We start from the raw sequence: 14,041 nt of genomic DNA on the forward strand, positions 1-14,041 counted from the left end.
TGCGGCTGTGCTGCAGGCTTCACTGCAGGGATGTGCATGCAGACAGGTAGGCCAGGTGCTGAGGCTGTCAGTGCTGCTGTGCTGGCTTGCAAAGCAGACATCGTCAGCCCGAAGCTGTGTGCTCAGAGCTGCAGCCCTAAGCTGGAGCAGAGCAGGTCCAGGCAGTGCCCGGCTCTGCCCACGTTTCCTTTGTAACTCATCGTCCTCGGCACAGGGATGGTCTCTGCTGGCTGCATCCCGCATGAGAAATGTGCTCTGCGATCCGTAAAGTCAGCTGTCAGCAGCTGGCAGTGTAGATTTGATTAGTAGATGTGTGCATGGTTAGCAGGGCACTGAGAAGCTTGGTTTGCCTAGGAGGGAATGTGAGCAGTCAGGATGAAGGGAAGCCTTCGCTTTTCTCTGGTGCTGTAGGCAGGGATGCTGCTTTTGATACAGACCTGGAACAGGTCGCCCAAGGAGGCTGTGGATGCCCCATCCCTGCAGGCATCCGAGGCCAGGCTGGATGTGGCTCTGGGCAGCCTGGGCTGCTGGTTGGTGACCTGCACACAGCAGGGGGTGGAAGTGGCTGAGCACTGTGCTCCTTTGCAACCCAGGGCATTCTATGAAATCTGCACCAGAAACAACGCGATTTGAGGGCTTCCTTTAGCCCTGGCAGCTCTCTGCTCCTGCTCACCCCATTTCTCTGTCCATAGCTCCCATATTATTCACTGCTGTTCCCTTATGGATTGGGATGGATATGACTGCGCCTCCTCCTTGCGTTTCACAGATTAGCAGTGAACAATGCCACCATGATGGGGACTGTCCTGAAGATGACAGACCGCAGCCATAGGCAGAAGCTGCAGCTGAAGGCTTTGGACACTGTGCTCTTTGGTCCTCCTCTCTGTAAGTAACGCTGCACGGCTCCTTAAGTGCAAGGAGCTGCGTCTGCTCAGCATCAGACAGCAAAGACCCAGCTACGTGGCCCAGGCTTTATGAAGTCTGCTGGGTAATTGCAGTGAGGCAGAACCTGCAGCAGCTCGGCTCGGAGCTCCAGCCCTGTCCTGGAGGACTGGGTTTGCACTGAGCTGTGAGCACAGCTGGAGGGAGGGGAGTGCTGGGATGGCACTGAGCTGAAGGAGGGCCGGTTCTGGAGCTGTTTGTGAGCATCTCCTGATGATCTGGAGGCCCTCTGATTGTCTCTGCAGCTCGGGGCGCTCCTTTGCATGCGTTGCACCTGGCTCACAGCTGCAGTCTCATTATTGTGAGCCTCTCCTGCTTATGCACGTTGTCCTCATTAAGACTGATGCTTTGGGGAGGTATCTGAGGCCTGGCTCTATCAGGACCCTGTGGTTAAAGCTGCCCCAGTTCCTGCTGGCATGCCCAGCACCAGGGAGGAATTTGGTTGGCAGCCACACAGGCGCTGTAATGGCAAAGTAAATTGCTTTTAATGGCTTTGGATTAATGCTTATTCTCTGTGTTTGAGGAGCTGCTGGGCAGCCGTCCTGGCACGTACCATGAGCTGCAGTTGTGCACACAGCAGCACAGAGCTGTGCAGAACTGAGCAGTGCATGGCTGCACCGCCTGCATCAGTTCTTCAGGGCTTTCTCCAAGGTTCCTAGAAGACAATTTTTGGGATATGGGACCAAACTGAATGATTTACCTGTGCCCATCCCACGGCTGTGCCCATCCCAGAGCTGTGCCCATCCCACAGCTGTGCCCATCCCAGAGCTGTGCCCATCCCAGAGTTGTGCCCATCCCAGAGCTGTACCCATCCCACAGCTGTGCCCATCCCAGTGCTGTACCCATCCCAGAGCTGTGCCCATCCCACAGCTGTGCCCATCCCAGAGCTGTGCCCATCCCAGAGCTGTGCCATCCCACAGCTGTGCCATCCCACAGCTGTGCCATCCCAGTGCTGTGCCCATCCCAGTGCTGTGCCCATCCCAGAGCTGTGCCATCCCAGAGCTGTGCCATCCCACAGCTGTGCCCATCCCAGAGCTGTGCCCATCCCAGAGCTGTGCCATCCCACAGCTGTACCCATCTCACAGCTGTACCCATCCCACAGCTGTACCCATCCCAGAGCTGTGCCATCCCACAGCTGTACCCATCTCACAGCTGTACCCATCCCACAGCTGTACCATCCCACAGCTGTACCCATTCCAGAGCTGTGCCCATCCCACAGCTGTACCCATCCCAGAGCTGTGCCATCCCAGAACTGTGCCCATCCCAGAGCTGTGCCATCCCAGAACTGTGCCATCCCACAGCTGTGCCATCCCAGTGCTGTACCCATTCCAGAGCTGTGCCATCCCAGAACTGTGCCCATCCTAGTGCTGTACCCATTCCACAGCTGTGCCCTGAGCTTCTCTCCCCATGTCTGAAACTGCATCTGGCCTTGTTAATGCAGCTGTGCCACGTGGCTGTGCTGCAGCTGCTGTAGGAACTGCTCCTGGTTTGTGCTGTGGGGCTCTGGAGGTCCTTTCCCAGCACTTCAGATGTTGTTCTCGGCCCCCCCCAGAGCCCCTCCTGGTTTCCACTGACATGCAGCTGAAGTCTTTTTGACGCCGTGCTCATTTATCCCCAGTTCTGTTGGCAGTCTGGGAGCGTGGGTGGGCTGCATGCTTTGGGCTGGATGGCAGCAGGGGGTGATGCTCTGCTCTGCACTGCACAGCGGGTGCTGCAGGGGGACGGACCGAAATCTCCAACAATGGCGAATTAACTGTGCTGCTCGTTTAATAGCACAGAGAGCTCCTTTTGTGGGAAAGGCATTGCAGTTGGTGACGGAGGCTGCATTTTAGTGTAAGATGTAACAGCTGCAGCACCGCCTGGGCTCCGTGTGGCACCGCGCAGCACCCACTGCTGTGTGTTGCATCCCATGGAGCAGCTGTGATCCGCTGCTCCTCCCAGCAGCAAAGGTTTGATCCTTACGGAAGCAGTGAGGCTGTGGTTACCCCTCGGGGGGCTCTGCCTGTCTGCCCATCCCTCCTGCTGGCAGTGCAGGACCTGTCTGCAGGGCGCTGCTGGTGCTGGACGCCGACCTGCAAACACGGATCAGAGGGACTGGAAATGATGGATGTGCAGCAGAGTGCCAGGAGCTGCTCCTTGGGAAGAGGATGTTGTGATAATCCATCCGGAACGGGAAGTGGGGCCAAGGCCAAGATCTTGGTTCTTTTGTTAGTGTTGAATTTGTAAGGGAGCGTTTTCAGAGAGGCGGAGCTGCTCCGTGGTGCTGCGCTGGGTGCTGGGCAGGGGATGCTTTGGGCCACGGCCTCGTGCTGCTGCTGCGGGGCAGGGGGAGGTGTGGGATGCACTGCTGTCCCCCCAGCTGGGGCAGAGTAGAGCAGCAGGGCTGTGATTTCCCTCCTCCCGTGCGCCCGCGGGGATGGGTGCACCGTGTGTGTGCTGGCAGCATGCAGCCCATTGCTGGCAGGGCAGAGTGCTGGCAGTGACAGCTGGCACTGGTTGTTTCTCAGCCATATATTAACAATCCAACCCCGGAGGTAAAGGTCGCTCCTATTGAAAACAAACAAACAGAACGGCGTCGTTACCCTAAAGGAGATGATGCACATCTTTGTAAGCCGTGTCAACGTTGCCAAGCGGTGCTTTTTATTGAGCCAGTTTCTGCTGAGCCTCTGTTAATGTGTTTCTGATGGATGAGAGGTGATGGTTCCTTATCTCCTAGTGGGGCAAGCTGAGTTGGGAGTGCGGTGTATCACAGGCAAAGGTGCCTCGAGGTGCTGGAACAGCTGCCCAGAGAGGCTGTGGATCCCCGTCCATCCCTGGAGGTGTTCAAGGCCAGCTTGGATGGGGCCCTGGGCAGCCTGGGCTGCTGTGAGATGTGGAGGTTGGTGGCCCTGCCTGTGGTGGGGGGTTGGAGCTTCGTGATCCTTGAGCTCCCTTCCAACCCAAACCATTCTGTGATTCTATGACTCAGGTTGGGAAGGTGGCTGCTTGCAGGCACTGCTTTGTGGTGGTAATGCAGCCCAGCAAGAGGGGCAGCTCATGGGGGGCTCACACAGGGGAACCCATTGGGGTGCCCACATGTTCTGGAGCTGCTGCACCTGGCAGGTGGGATGCCATGTGTCTGCCTGCAGCAATGAGGAATCCTGCTGCTTTGCTGTGTTTTTCCATTGCGGTCATAGCTGCACTGTGCACCAAATGCACGGGAGGGATGGCTGCAGGGAGCAGGGCTGGGATGGGAGCAGGGATGGGATGGAGCAGGGATGGGAGCAGGGCTGGGAGCAGGCAGGGATGGGAGCAAGACCAGGAGCTGGGATAGGAGTAGGCAGGGATGGGAGCAGGGCTGGGAGCAGGCAGGGATGGAAGCAGAACCAGGAGCTGGGATGGGAGCAGGGATGGAAACAGGCAGGGTTGGGAGCAGGGCTGGGAGCAAGACCAGGATCAAGCAGGTCTGGGAGCAGGAATGGAAGCAAGACCAGAAGCAGGCAGGGATGGAAGCAGGCAGGGATGAAAACAGGAGCAGGCAGGGCCGTGGGAGAGGCAAGGACAGCACGCAGGGTCAGGCTGCAGCACTTGGACACAGCGCAGCGAGGGCAGAGGATGTCACTGGTAATGAAGTCCCTGTCATTGGGATGCAGGGATGGGATGGGAGCAGGGCTGTGTGTCATGTGCTGCTGGGGGGACGCCAGCCTTTAACAGCCTCATCTTTTCCCACTTACAGCAGTTGTTGTTGGCTTAGAAGAGAAATGCATCGGAGAGCCAAGGTCAAACACAAGGCTTGCTGTCCTAACAGCAGATTTACTGTGCTTGTTGCTATTAAGCATCTGCTTTTCCACCTGCATTTTGAAGCTACCTTCATGGGATCGTGGCCTCATTTCGAGCAGCACGGACGGGAATTAGACTGGATTCTCATCTTAGGGCTTTTCTGCTTCAGCTCTGTAGGGATGGCAGGGATTTATCAGAGTGCAGAGCTGCGCGTGGTGACAGAGCTGGAGTTGTCACTGCTGTTGTCGGTGTCAGTGAGTGCCACGTGTGCTGGTGCTGCTCTCACTGGGGATTTCATACAATCATGGAATCACAGAACCTCAAAGGCTGGAAAAGCCCAGGGTCCCCAACCCACCCCACATCCCCACAGCTCTGGGAACCCCAGGGTTGGTGACCCCCCCTCGCTGTGCAGCTGTGCTGCTCTCTGCAGGAGGGGTTGTTCCTCCCTCCCCTGGGATTTCGGGGGGCTATAAATACTGCTGGTGCCTCCCAGCTCCAAATGACAAGGCATTTCTTTAGGACTGAAGGTGCTGCTGACTGCTCAGCAGCTGCTCTTAGGAGAGGAGAGGATGAGCTCTCGTGTCCTTTACACCCATGGGTTCCTCCCAGCACTGCAGAGAGCAGCAGGGCGCGCACTGGAGGTGGAGGAACAGATCCATTCCATGCTGGGAGCAGACTGCTGTGGCAGCCATCCTCCCCACTGAAGGCACAGCTCTGCCTTTATGTGCCCTTCTGTCCCACTGCACACAAGGTGGGGATGCACACCAGCACTCCCTCATGCTGTGCCAAGCTGATGCTGTGTGCTCTGAAAGCTTTAAGTGCTCACAAATGGAAAGGAGGGGAAGTGAAAGCCCTGCGCTTGCTCAGTCATTTTGAGGGAGGATGTTTTATGGTTTGTTTGTTGTTTTTTTTTTTTCCCCTCCCAAAAAAGCCTGTGTTTTAAGGAAGCAGAGATGAACTCGAGGCCTTGAAAGGCTCTTTGGTCCACATTAAAATAAGCGCACATGGAGCAGACACAGAAATAGAGATAAATGGAGATGTGAGTCAGAGCTGGGCCAGTTCTGCACTGCTCTGCACTGTGCTGTCCCAATGCAAACGTGCACAGGAGCAGAGGGGTGCAGGAGAAATTGATGCTCAGAGGGCTGCAGCAGCTCTGCTGTGAGGAAAGGCTGAGGGAACTGGGCTGGTTCAGCTTGGAGAAGAGAAGCTGCAGGGAGACCTCAGTGTGGCCTTCAGTGCTTGGAGGGAGCGGATAAACAGGAGGGGGAACGGCTGTTTGTGAGGGTGGGTGGTGACAGGACAAGGGGAATGGTTTGAAAGTGAGCCAGGGGAGGTTTGGGTTGGATGTGAGGAGGAAGTTTTTCATGCAGAGGGTGGTGAGGCAGTGGAACAGGTTGCCCAAGGAGGCTGTGGATGCCCCATCCCTGCAGAAATCCAAGGCCAGGCTGGATGTGGCTCTGGGCAGCCTGGGCTGCTGGTTGGCGACCTGCACACAGCAGGGGGTTGGAGTGAACACTGTGCTCCTTTGCAACCCAGGCCATTCTGTGATTCTATGAAATCTGGGAGCAGCTGGTGGCTGTGCTGCTGCCCCTCTGCAGTGCTGACCAAGGGAGGAGAGCTGCTCTCCCTGCACAGCTCCGCTCCTGAGCTCCAGCTCCAAAGCAACCTGCTGTAGGGGGGATGGTGACACGATGTTAAATGTCCCAGCTCAAAGCCCCCCTCCCAAGGCAAACAAACGACCTCCCCACGCTGTGCCCTCAGCAGCCTTTCCTTCTCTGGCAGTGACACGACACAACCACCTGAAGGACTTCATGCTGGTGGTGTCCATCGTCATCGGGGTGGGCGGCTGCTGGTTTGCCTACATCCAGAACCGTTACTCCAAGGAGCACATGAAGAAGATGATGAAGGACCTGGAGGGCCTTCACAGGGCTGAGCAGTCCCTCCACGACCTGCAGGAGAGGTAAGAGCTGTGTGGCCCCCATCGGCTGCTGGCTTTGCTGCTGGTTGTTCCTCGTTGGGATCTCCCACCTCGTTTGCTTTGCAGCTCTCCCCCTCAGTGCAGTGTGGGTACCCTGAGCTGCCTGGTCTGGTGACCCTGCACATAGCAGGGGGGTTGAAACTGGCTGATCACTGTGGTCCTTTTCAACCCAGGCCATTCTATCATTCTATTATTCTATGGCTTCCCCCAAACACACAGAACTGTAATGCAGATCTGTACCTCTCTGGAAAAAAGAGCTCTTAAAAGGATGGGAGGTAACCCAGTTTGCTTGCCGTCATCTGGGAAGGCTGCTGCTCTGCCTGGCAGCCCCTTGGGAGCCATCCATGCATGGGAGGTGTTGGAAAGCCTTTCTGTGATCACATCAGTTGGTATCTGCATGATGAGAGGCACTTAGAAGTGTACCAGGCTGCCGGTGCCCAGCGCAGCACATCCACGTCAGCACTGCAGATGTGTGACCTGCTTTCTTTTTGACTTGAAGGGTTTTCCTGTCTGCCTGCCAAGGGAGCGGGCTGTAATCCACAGCTCATTTCACACAGCTTTGTGGAGTTCTCCATCACAGCCAGGATATAACCTGGAGAACCAGGGGACCTGTGGGTGTGCAGCTCCTGCAGCCGCCGCTCGCAGCAGTGCTCATCCGTGGCACCGTGCAGGACAGGGGATGGGCAGGGCTGTGCTGGGGGGCACCTGGAAAGGAGCAGATGGGCTTGGGGAGCTCAGCCTGAGCTCAGAACCAGGTGAGGAGGCGCAGAATCACAGAGGTGAGGGGGCTGGAGGGGTTGGAAGAACCTCCCTCGCCCTGCTGGCCGCGCTCCGTGCTCTGCTCCCCAGGTCCCATTGGCCTTTCTGGGCACGCTGCTGGCTCATGGCCACCTTCTGGCCACCAGGACTCCCAGGTCCTTCTCTGCAGAGCCCCTCTGCAGCAGCTCAGCCCCGACTGTGGTTGTTCCTCCCCAGCTGTGGGATTCTACACTTGGCCACGTTGGACGCCCTCAGGTTCCTCTCATCCCAGCTCTCAGGTCAGGTCCCCATGGGCCTGGGCACCAGTGAGGCGGTTCTGCTCAGCAGTTTGCTTTCTAGGAACTCCTTTCTGGACCTCAAACCAGGCTGTCCCCACTGATGGAAGTTCAGTGCTGAGCACATCTGCGGGACGGCCCCGTCTGCTGCTGCTGCTGCTGCTGCTCTTCCTGTCTCTGCTGTGTTCCTGGAGATTGGAGAGGGGAGCACAGACACTGAGGGCCATTTGTGCTCATCTTTTGGGAACATCCATTAGCACTGATGCTTCCCAGTCCCCCGAGTGGCCCATCATGCAGATAAGTTCACATCAGAGCACATCCCTCTGGTGATGTGCTGCTGAGCTGTAGGTCCATTCGTGCCCATGGCACAGTGCTGCACTCCATCCTGGAGCTCACTGCATCAAAGGGCTCAGAGGGTGGCTTTGTCCACTGCCAGCATCAGAAAGCACAGCTCTGCTGTGAGCAGAAGCCAGTGGGAAGGGAAAATGCAATGGTTGTGCACGCTTGGAAATTGCCTTGAGGATAAAACTCTTATGAAAGGAATTCTGCATCATAGCATGGGGAAAGTTCTCCTTTAAATAGAGATATTTGGATGGTTTGGAATTCTTATGGCCCTACTGTGGGAGAGCTTCAGCAATGAGCTCAGGGCAGAGAGCGTGGGTTTATCTGAAAGCTTGGAACGCCTTGGCAAAAACCTCTGTTAATTGGGAAGAAAAACACTGGAGTTTCTCAACAGAGCTGTAAATTGAAAATAAACCTTTTCCAAGAAGAGAGCCAACATCGTGGCTGCTGAGAGGCCAGATTTGTTGTCGATTGCTGTCTGGGTGCCAAGGATGAGCCTGCAGAGCAAGGGTTCTTGGGTCTGCATCCTTGTTCTGTGCTCTGCTCTGTGCTCAGTGCATCCTTGTTCTGTGCCCTGCTCATGGGCTCTGTGCATCCTTGCTCTGCACTCTGCACTTGGGCTCAGTGCATCCTTGTTTTGTGCTCTGCTCTGTGCTCAGTCCATCTTTGCTCTGTGCTCTGCTCTGTGCTCTTTTCATCCTTGCTCTGTTCTCTGATCACTGGCTCAGTGCATCCTTACTCTGCTCTGCTCTGTGCTCAGTGCATCCTTGCTCTGTGCTCTGCTCTGTGCTCTTTGCATCCTTGCTGTGTGCCCTGCTCATAGGCTCAGTGCATCCTTACTCTGCTCTTCTGTGCTCTGTGCATCCTTGTTTTGTGTTCTGCTTTGTACTCAGTGCATCCTTACTCAGTGCTCTTGCTTCTGTGCATCTTTGTTTTGTGCTCTGCTGTGCATCCCTGTTTTGTCTTCTGCTCATGGGCTCAGTGCATCCTTGCTCCGTGCTCTGCTCTGTGCATCCTTGCTTGCACTCTGCACTTGGGCTCAGTGCATCCTTGCTCTGTGCTCTGTTCACAGCTTCTGTGCATCCTTGTTTTGTGCTCCACTCTGTACTCAGTGCTTGCTCTGTGCTCTGCTCTGTGCTCTTTGCATCCTTGCTCTGTGCCCTGCTCATGGGCTCGGTGCATCCTTGCTCTGCACTCTGCACTTGGGCTCAGTGCATCCTTGCTGTGTGCCCTGCTCATGGGCTCAGTGCATCCTTGCTGTGTGCCCTGCTCATGGGCTCAGTGCATCCTTGCTGTGTGCCCTGCTCATGGGCTCAGTGCATCCTTGCTGTGTGCTCTGCTCTGTGCTCAGTGCACCCATTCTCCCCGCTCTGCTCGTGCTGCACACATCCCTGGGCTGTGCACACCACAAGCTCAGCGTTTGCAGCAGGGCTGCAGAACAGCCCCTGCGTGCTGCACAGAGCCGGGTTTGTGGCTGAGCATCGTTTTTCCCTTCTGCCTGTGCCCGTTGGGGTGTGACGGGCAGGAGCAGCTACAGCTGAGGTGGGTCCCTCCGTGACGATTTCCTTCCAGCTGTGATGGGGGCCGGCACAGTGTGAACAGGAGCGGCCACCATGGGCTCCTATGCACGGCACCTCCTGCTCCTCACAGCTCCCATCTCCCTGTCCTGCAGGCTGCAGAAGGCCCAGGAGGAGCATCGCTCCGTGGAGGTGGAAAAGGTGCACCTGGAGAAGAAGCTGCAGGATGAGATCAGCATCGCCAAGCAGGAGGCGCATCGGCTGCGAGAGCTGCGGGAGGGCACTGAGAATGAGCTGAGCAGGCAGAAGTATGCAGAGCAGGAGCTGGAGCAGGTGAGGGGTGGCCCGTGGTGCACAGACACACACACACACACACGCAGCATGCCATAGGAGCAGCACGCAGCCAGCACTGAGCCTGCCCTCCGTTGAGCCCGGTGCCGTGCTGCTCGTAACACCTTTTTGCCTTTGCTTTCCCACTTTGTGGAGGAAAAGATCAGAGAATCACAGAACGGTTTGAGCTGGAAGGGACCCCTGGGGTCCCCCAGAATCATGGAATGGCCAGGGTTGGAAGGACCTCAAGGATCATGAAGCTCCAACCCCCTACCGCGTGCAGGGCCACCAACCTCCCCATTTAATACCAGACCGATGGCGGATTTGGTGCCACTCCTTGCAATGAGCACAGCTCCACCAGTGCTCAGAGCCACCTGACATCACCTGGCCCTTCCGTCACATCCCTGCAGTGACTGGGGGAGAGGTGGTGGCTGTGGGGCTGCCCCACGGGGCAGGAATGCTGCCTGGCCTGCAGCTGCACCCCACCATCCCCCTCCAAAGCACCAACCCTCAGATTTCTCTCTTTTCCATCTGTGGGTTTAGGAGAGATGTGGGGCAGCTTTGTTGTTCTGCTGTTGGCTCCAGAGATGTCCAAAGAGAACTTCCTTCCAAAAGAACCTGATGCTTGGTTGGGATCTGTGTGGGTTTGTGCAGTGTTTGCAAACATCGGTTTTAAATTCACACTGTGTATGTCCCTGTGAATCCCTAAGTTACATGTGGGAATGTATGGGAAGTTACTTATGGGAATGGAAATGCAGACCTTGGGAGAGTTTGGTGTGTGATGCTGGCAGCAGTGATGTGCGAGTGATGCATTTGTGTGGCACTGTTTGAGTAATGCATCACAGGTCAGAAAAAGGGCTTCCAATGCCACATCTGAAAGCCCAGGGAATCCCAACAAGGGCTGGAGGGAAGAGATGGAAATAAACTGCATTGCTGATGGTGGCTCAGCAACAGGGAGCAAAGGGAGGCGTGGGAGCTGTGCCTCACAACCACCTGGTGCCCAAACCTGCAAAGCTTTAAAGCCCAAAGCACAAATGCAGCTGCCCCTCCGTTTCACCCAAGGGAAAGTTGTGCTGTGACCTGATGTGATCACAGATCAGTTCCAGTAGAAATAGTGTGAGGCAGCACCGTGAGCCCCACAGTGCCACGAGGTGTTCGTGTGCCCCAGCCCAGCTCCCATCCTCTCCACCTGGGAGGAGGAAGGAGAGGAAAGCAGAGCCCAGGCTTTGCACTGGGTGGGCAGAGGTCAGCGCTCAGCCAGCAGGGAGCCGTGCAGCGAGGTTCCTTCCTCCCCTTGTTGGAGTGAGAGCAGTTCTGACGCCCTCAACCCCCATCCAAGGTCCCAGTTTGTCACACGACCTCTCCACAAACGCACTGAGCTCCATTTCAGAGCCCGTGGGTGTCTGTGCCCACCTGCACAGCAGTGCTGGGGCCGTTCTATGGGGCGCCCAGCTCTCCAGGCCTTCCTGTCCCACCTGCTGCCAACTCGAGGGCACTCATCCACTCCACCACTCCTGCCCTCGGGAAAGCTGCCAGCCAGAGGTGACTTAACCTCTCTGTTGTTTCTCAGAGGCCTTCATGAGGGATGCCTCCAAAGGGTGAGTATGGCATCGTCCTCCTGCCCCCACCGTGTGCCTGTAACACAGCCACCGTCCCGGTGTCCCCCGCACACAGTAACCCATCACCCCCACTGACCATGGAACTCGTCTGGTTGTTTGATGCCGTGGATATTAAACCAAAAGTTTCTTTTGCACCCTTGGTTCTTACCACTAAAATGGTTCTGTGGGGTTGGGAGCTCCTGCTGGAGCGCAGCAAGTGGTGCTGAGAGCTCAGTGTTTGGGGCTGGGCTGCTCGCAGCAAATCTGTCCTCAGTGGGTCCTGCTGTGCCCAAGGGCTGAGCACACAGCACAGCATCAGAAGGCACTCACTGCTTTATGAACTGCCGCTCAGTGGTCAGAATGGGACCTTAGAGGTCATCACAGGGGACTGTACACCACATAACCCTCGTTTGGGTTCATTCCCTGTTACGGATGTGATGCACACAGCACACAGCACACGATAGGCAGCACGCAGCAGGCAACAGGCAGCAGATTTCATAGAGTGGCCTGGGTTGCAAAGGAGCACAGTGCTCACCCAGCTCCAACCTCCTGCTGTGTGCAGGTCGCCAACCAGCAGCCCAGGCTGCCCAGAGCCACATCCAGCCTGGCCTCGGATGCCTGCAGGGATGGGGCATCCACAGCCTCCTGGGCACTGCGTGGGGTCGGTGTGAGCCAACTGTTGGACCAGCACTGGCTCCTGTTTGCCCCCCATTGCCCCCATTCCATTGGTGCAGCACAGCAGCCATTCCCTTCCCCATAACACAGCACTGCTGCCTCTCCTCAGGTCCGTATGGCTCTGAAGAACGCCGAGAAGGAGCTGGAATCACACTGCAGCTGGGCTGCCCCCGAGGCCCTGCAGAAGTGGCTGCAGCTGACCCACGAGGTGGAGGTGCAGTACTACAACATCAAGAAGCAGAACGCGGAAAAGCAGCTCCTGGTGGCCAAGGAAGGGGTGAGCATCTCAGCATCCTGCTCTGAGATCTTCCCATCGCTGCCTGGGGGAAGGTTTGGGAATGGAAGCTGCACAGCGTGTTCTGTGTCCTCATACCGTGCGCACAGTCCCTGTTCTGGCTGTCCTACATGCACAGGCAGCACCGTTTCTTATGAGCTCACTCACTGTAGCAATGAATCACCCTCCCTGTATTCCCAGTTGTTCCAAGCTTTCTGTGCCAGCCGAGGAGCTGAGAGCTGCAGGGGAGCTGCTGTAACATGCATTCAGCTCTGTGGATGTGTGCAGAAGCCAGAGCTGACGGCTCACAGGAGTCCATGTGCCCTAACGCACCGTTGTGACGTGGGACAGTTCTATCCTTAGGAAGGCCGGGGCAGGCTCTGGGAGAGCCCCTCCCTACATGAAGCAGTTGCTTTGTGTCCCTCTGACTTCCGGGGTGCCGTAGGGCTGGGGGTGCAGAGCAGCATCGCCCTGCTCACCCCACGGGCTGGGGGTCACCCTGCTGCCCAACACTCTCACACCACTCACACGTGTGCCAGCAGCTGCAGGGATATTTCTGTCACGGCCCCTCCAGGATGTTCTTGTCCAGGAGGAAACACGAGGTCCTCTTCTTCCTCTGACCTTTCCTTCTTTCTGTTAACATTCCAGGCTGAAAAAATTAAGAAGAAGCGCAACACTCTGTTTGGAACATTTCATGTTGCTCACAGCTCGTCTCTAGATGATGTGGATCATAAAATCTTAACTGCAAAGTGAGTGTCTCCTCAAGTCCTCCCATCCCTGCTTCTCCTATGAGGAAAGGCTGAGGGAACTGGACTGGTTCAGCTTGGAGAAGAGAAGCTGCAGGGAGACCTCAGTGTGGCCTTCAGTGCTTGAAGGGAGCGGATAAACAGGAGGGGGAACGGCTGTTTGTGAGGGTGGGTGGTGACAGGACAAGGGGAATGGTTTGAAAGTGAGCCAGGGGAGGTTTGGGTTGGATGTGAGGAGGAAGTTTTTCATGCAGAGGGTGGTGAGGCAGTGGAACAGGTTGCCCAAGGAGGCTGTGGATGCCCCATCCCTGCAGGCATCCAAGGCCAGGCTGGATGTGGCTCTGGGCAGCCTGGGCTGCTGGTTGGTGACCTGCACACAGCAGGGGGTTGGAGCTGGGTGAGCACTGTGCTCCTTTGCAACCCAGGCCATGCTGTGATTCCACGACTCCTCCCAGCCCTGCTGTGCTCTCAGTGCTGACCGTGGCTGGTCCCGCTCCCACCCACCAACGCCCTGTGTGTGAGACCAAACCAAACCCACACGGAGCCCTCCCATAGCGTTCTAAAACAGCTCGGGGTTGTGCTTTACCTTCAAGCCCTCCTGCTTTGCTTGCAGGCAGGCACTGAGCGAGGTGACGGCGGCGCTGCGTGAGCGCCTGCATCGCTGGCAGCAGATCGAGCTGCTCTGCGGCTTCCAGATCGTCAACAACCCCGGCATCCACACGTTGGCATCCGCCCTCAACATCGACCCGGGTTGGATGGGCACCCCGAGGCCCAACCCGTCCCACTTCATCATGACCGACGACGTGGATGACCTGGATGAGGAGATCGTGTCTCCCATGTCCATGCAAT

At 56.8% G+C, this 14,041-nt stretch overlaps 1 protein-coding gene across 9 annotated transcripts in view; it reads left to right on the plus strand.

The window, feature by feature from the left end:
* The window catches only part of STIM1 (stromal interaction molecule 1), a 46,280-nt gene that overhangs the window by 21,720 nt on the left and 10,519 nt on the right, over positions 1-14,041 (plus strand). For all 9 annotated transcript variants that reach the window (XM_085216697.1, XM_085216696.1, XM_085216695.1 and 6 more), the window contains 6 exons: positions 767-882; positions 6,481-6,658; positions 9,725-9,902; positions 12,282-12,449; positions 13,095-13,195; positions 13,806-14,041. In XM_085216697.1, coding sequence (XP_085072823.1) covers positions 767-882; positions 6,481-6,658; positions 9,725-9,902; positions 12,282-12,449; positions 13,095-13,195; positions 13,806-14,041 — 977 coding nt within the window. The remainder of the gene's footprint in view (positions 1-766; positions 883-6,480; positions 6,659-9,724; positions 9,903-12,281; positions 12,450-13,094; positions 13,196-13,805) is intronic.

The sequence above is a fragment of the Meleagris gallopavo genome, chromosome 1 (assembly GCF_905368555.1).
Source record: "Meleagris gallopavo chromosome 1, MGAL_WU_HG_1.1, whole genome shotgun sequence".
Classification (NCBI taxonomy): Eukaryota; Metazoa; Chordata; class Aves; order Galliformes; family Phasianidae; genus Meleagris; species Meleagris gallopavo.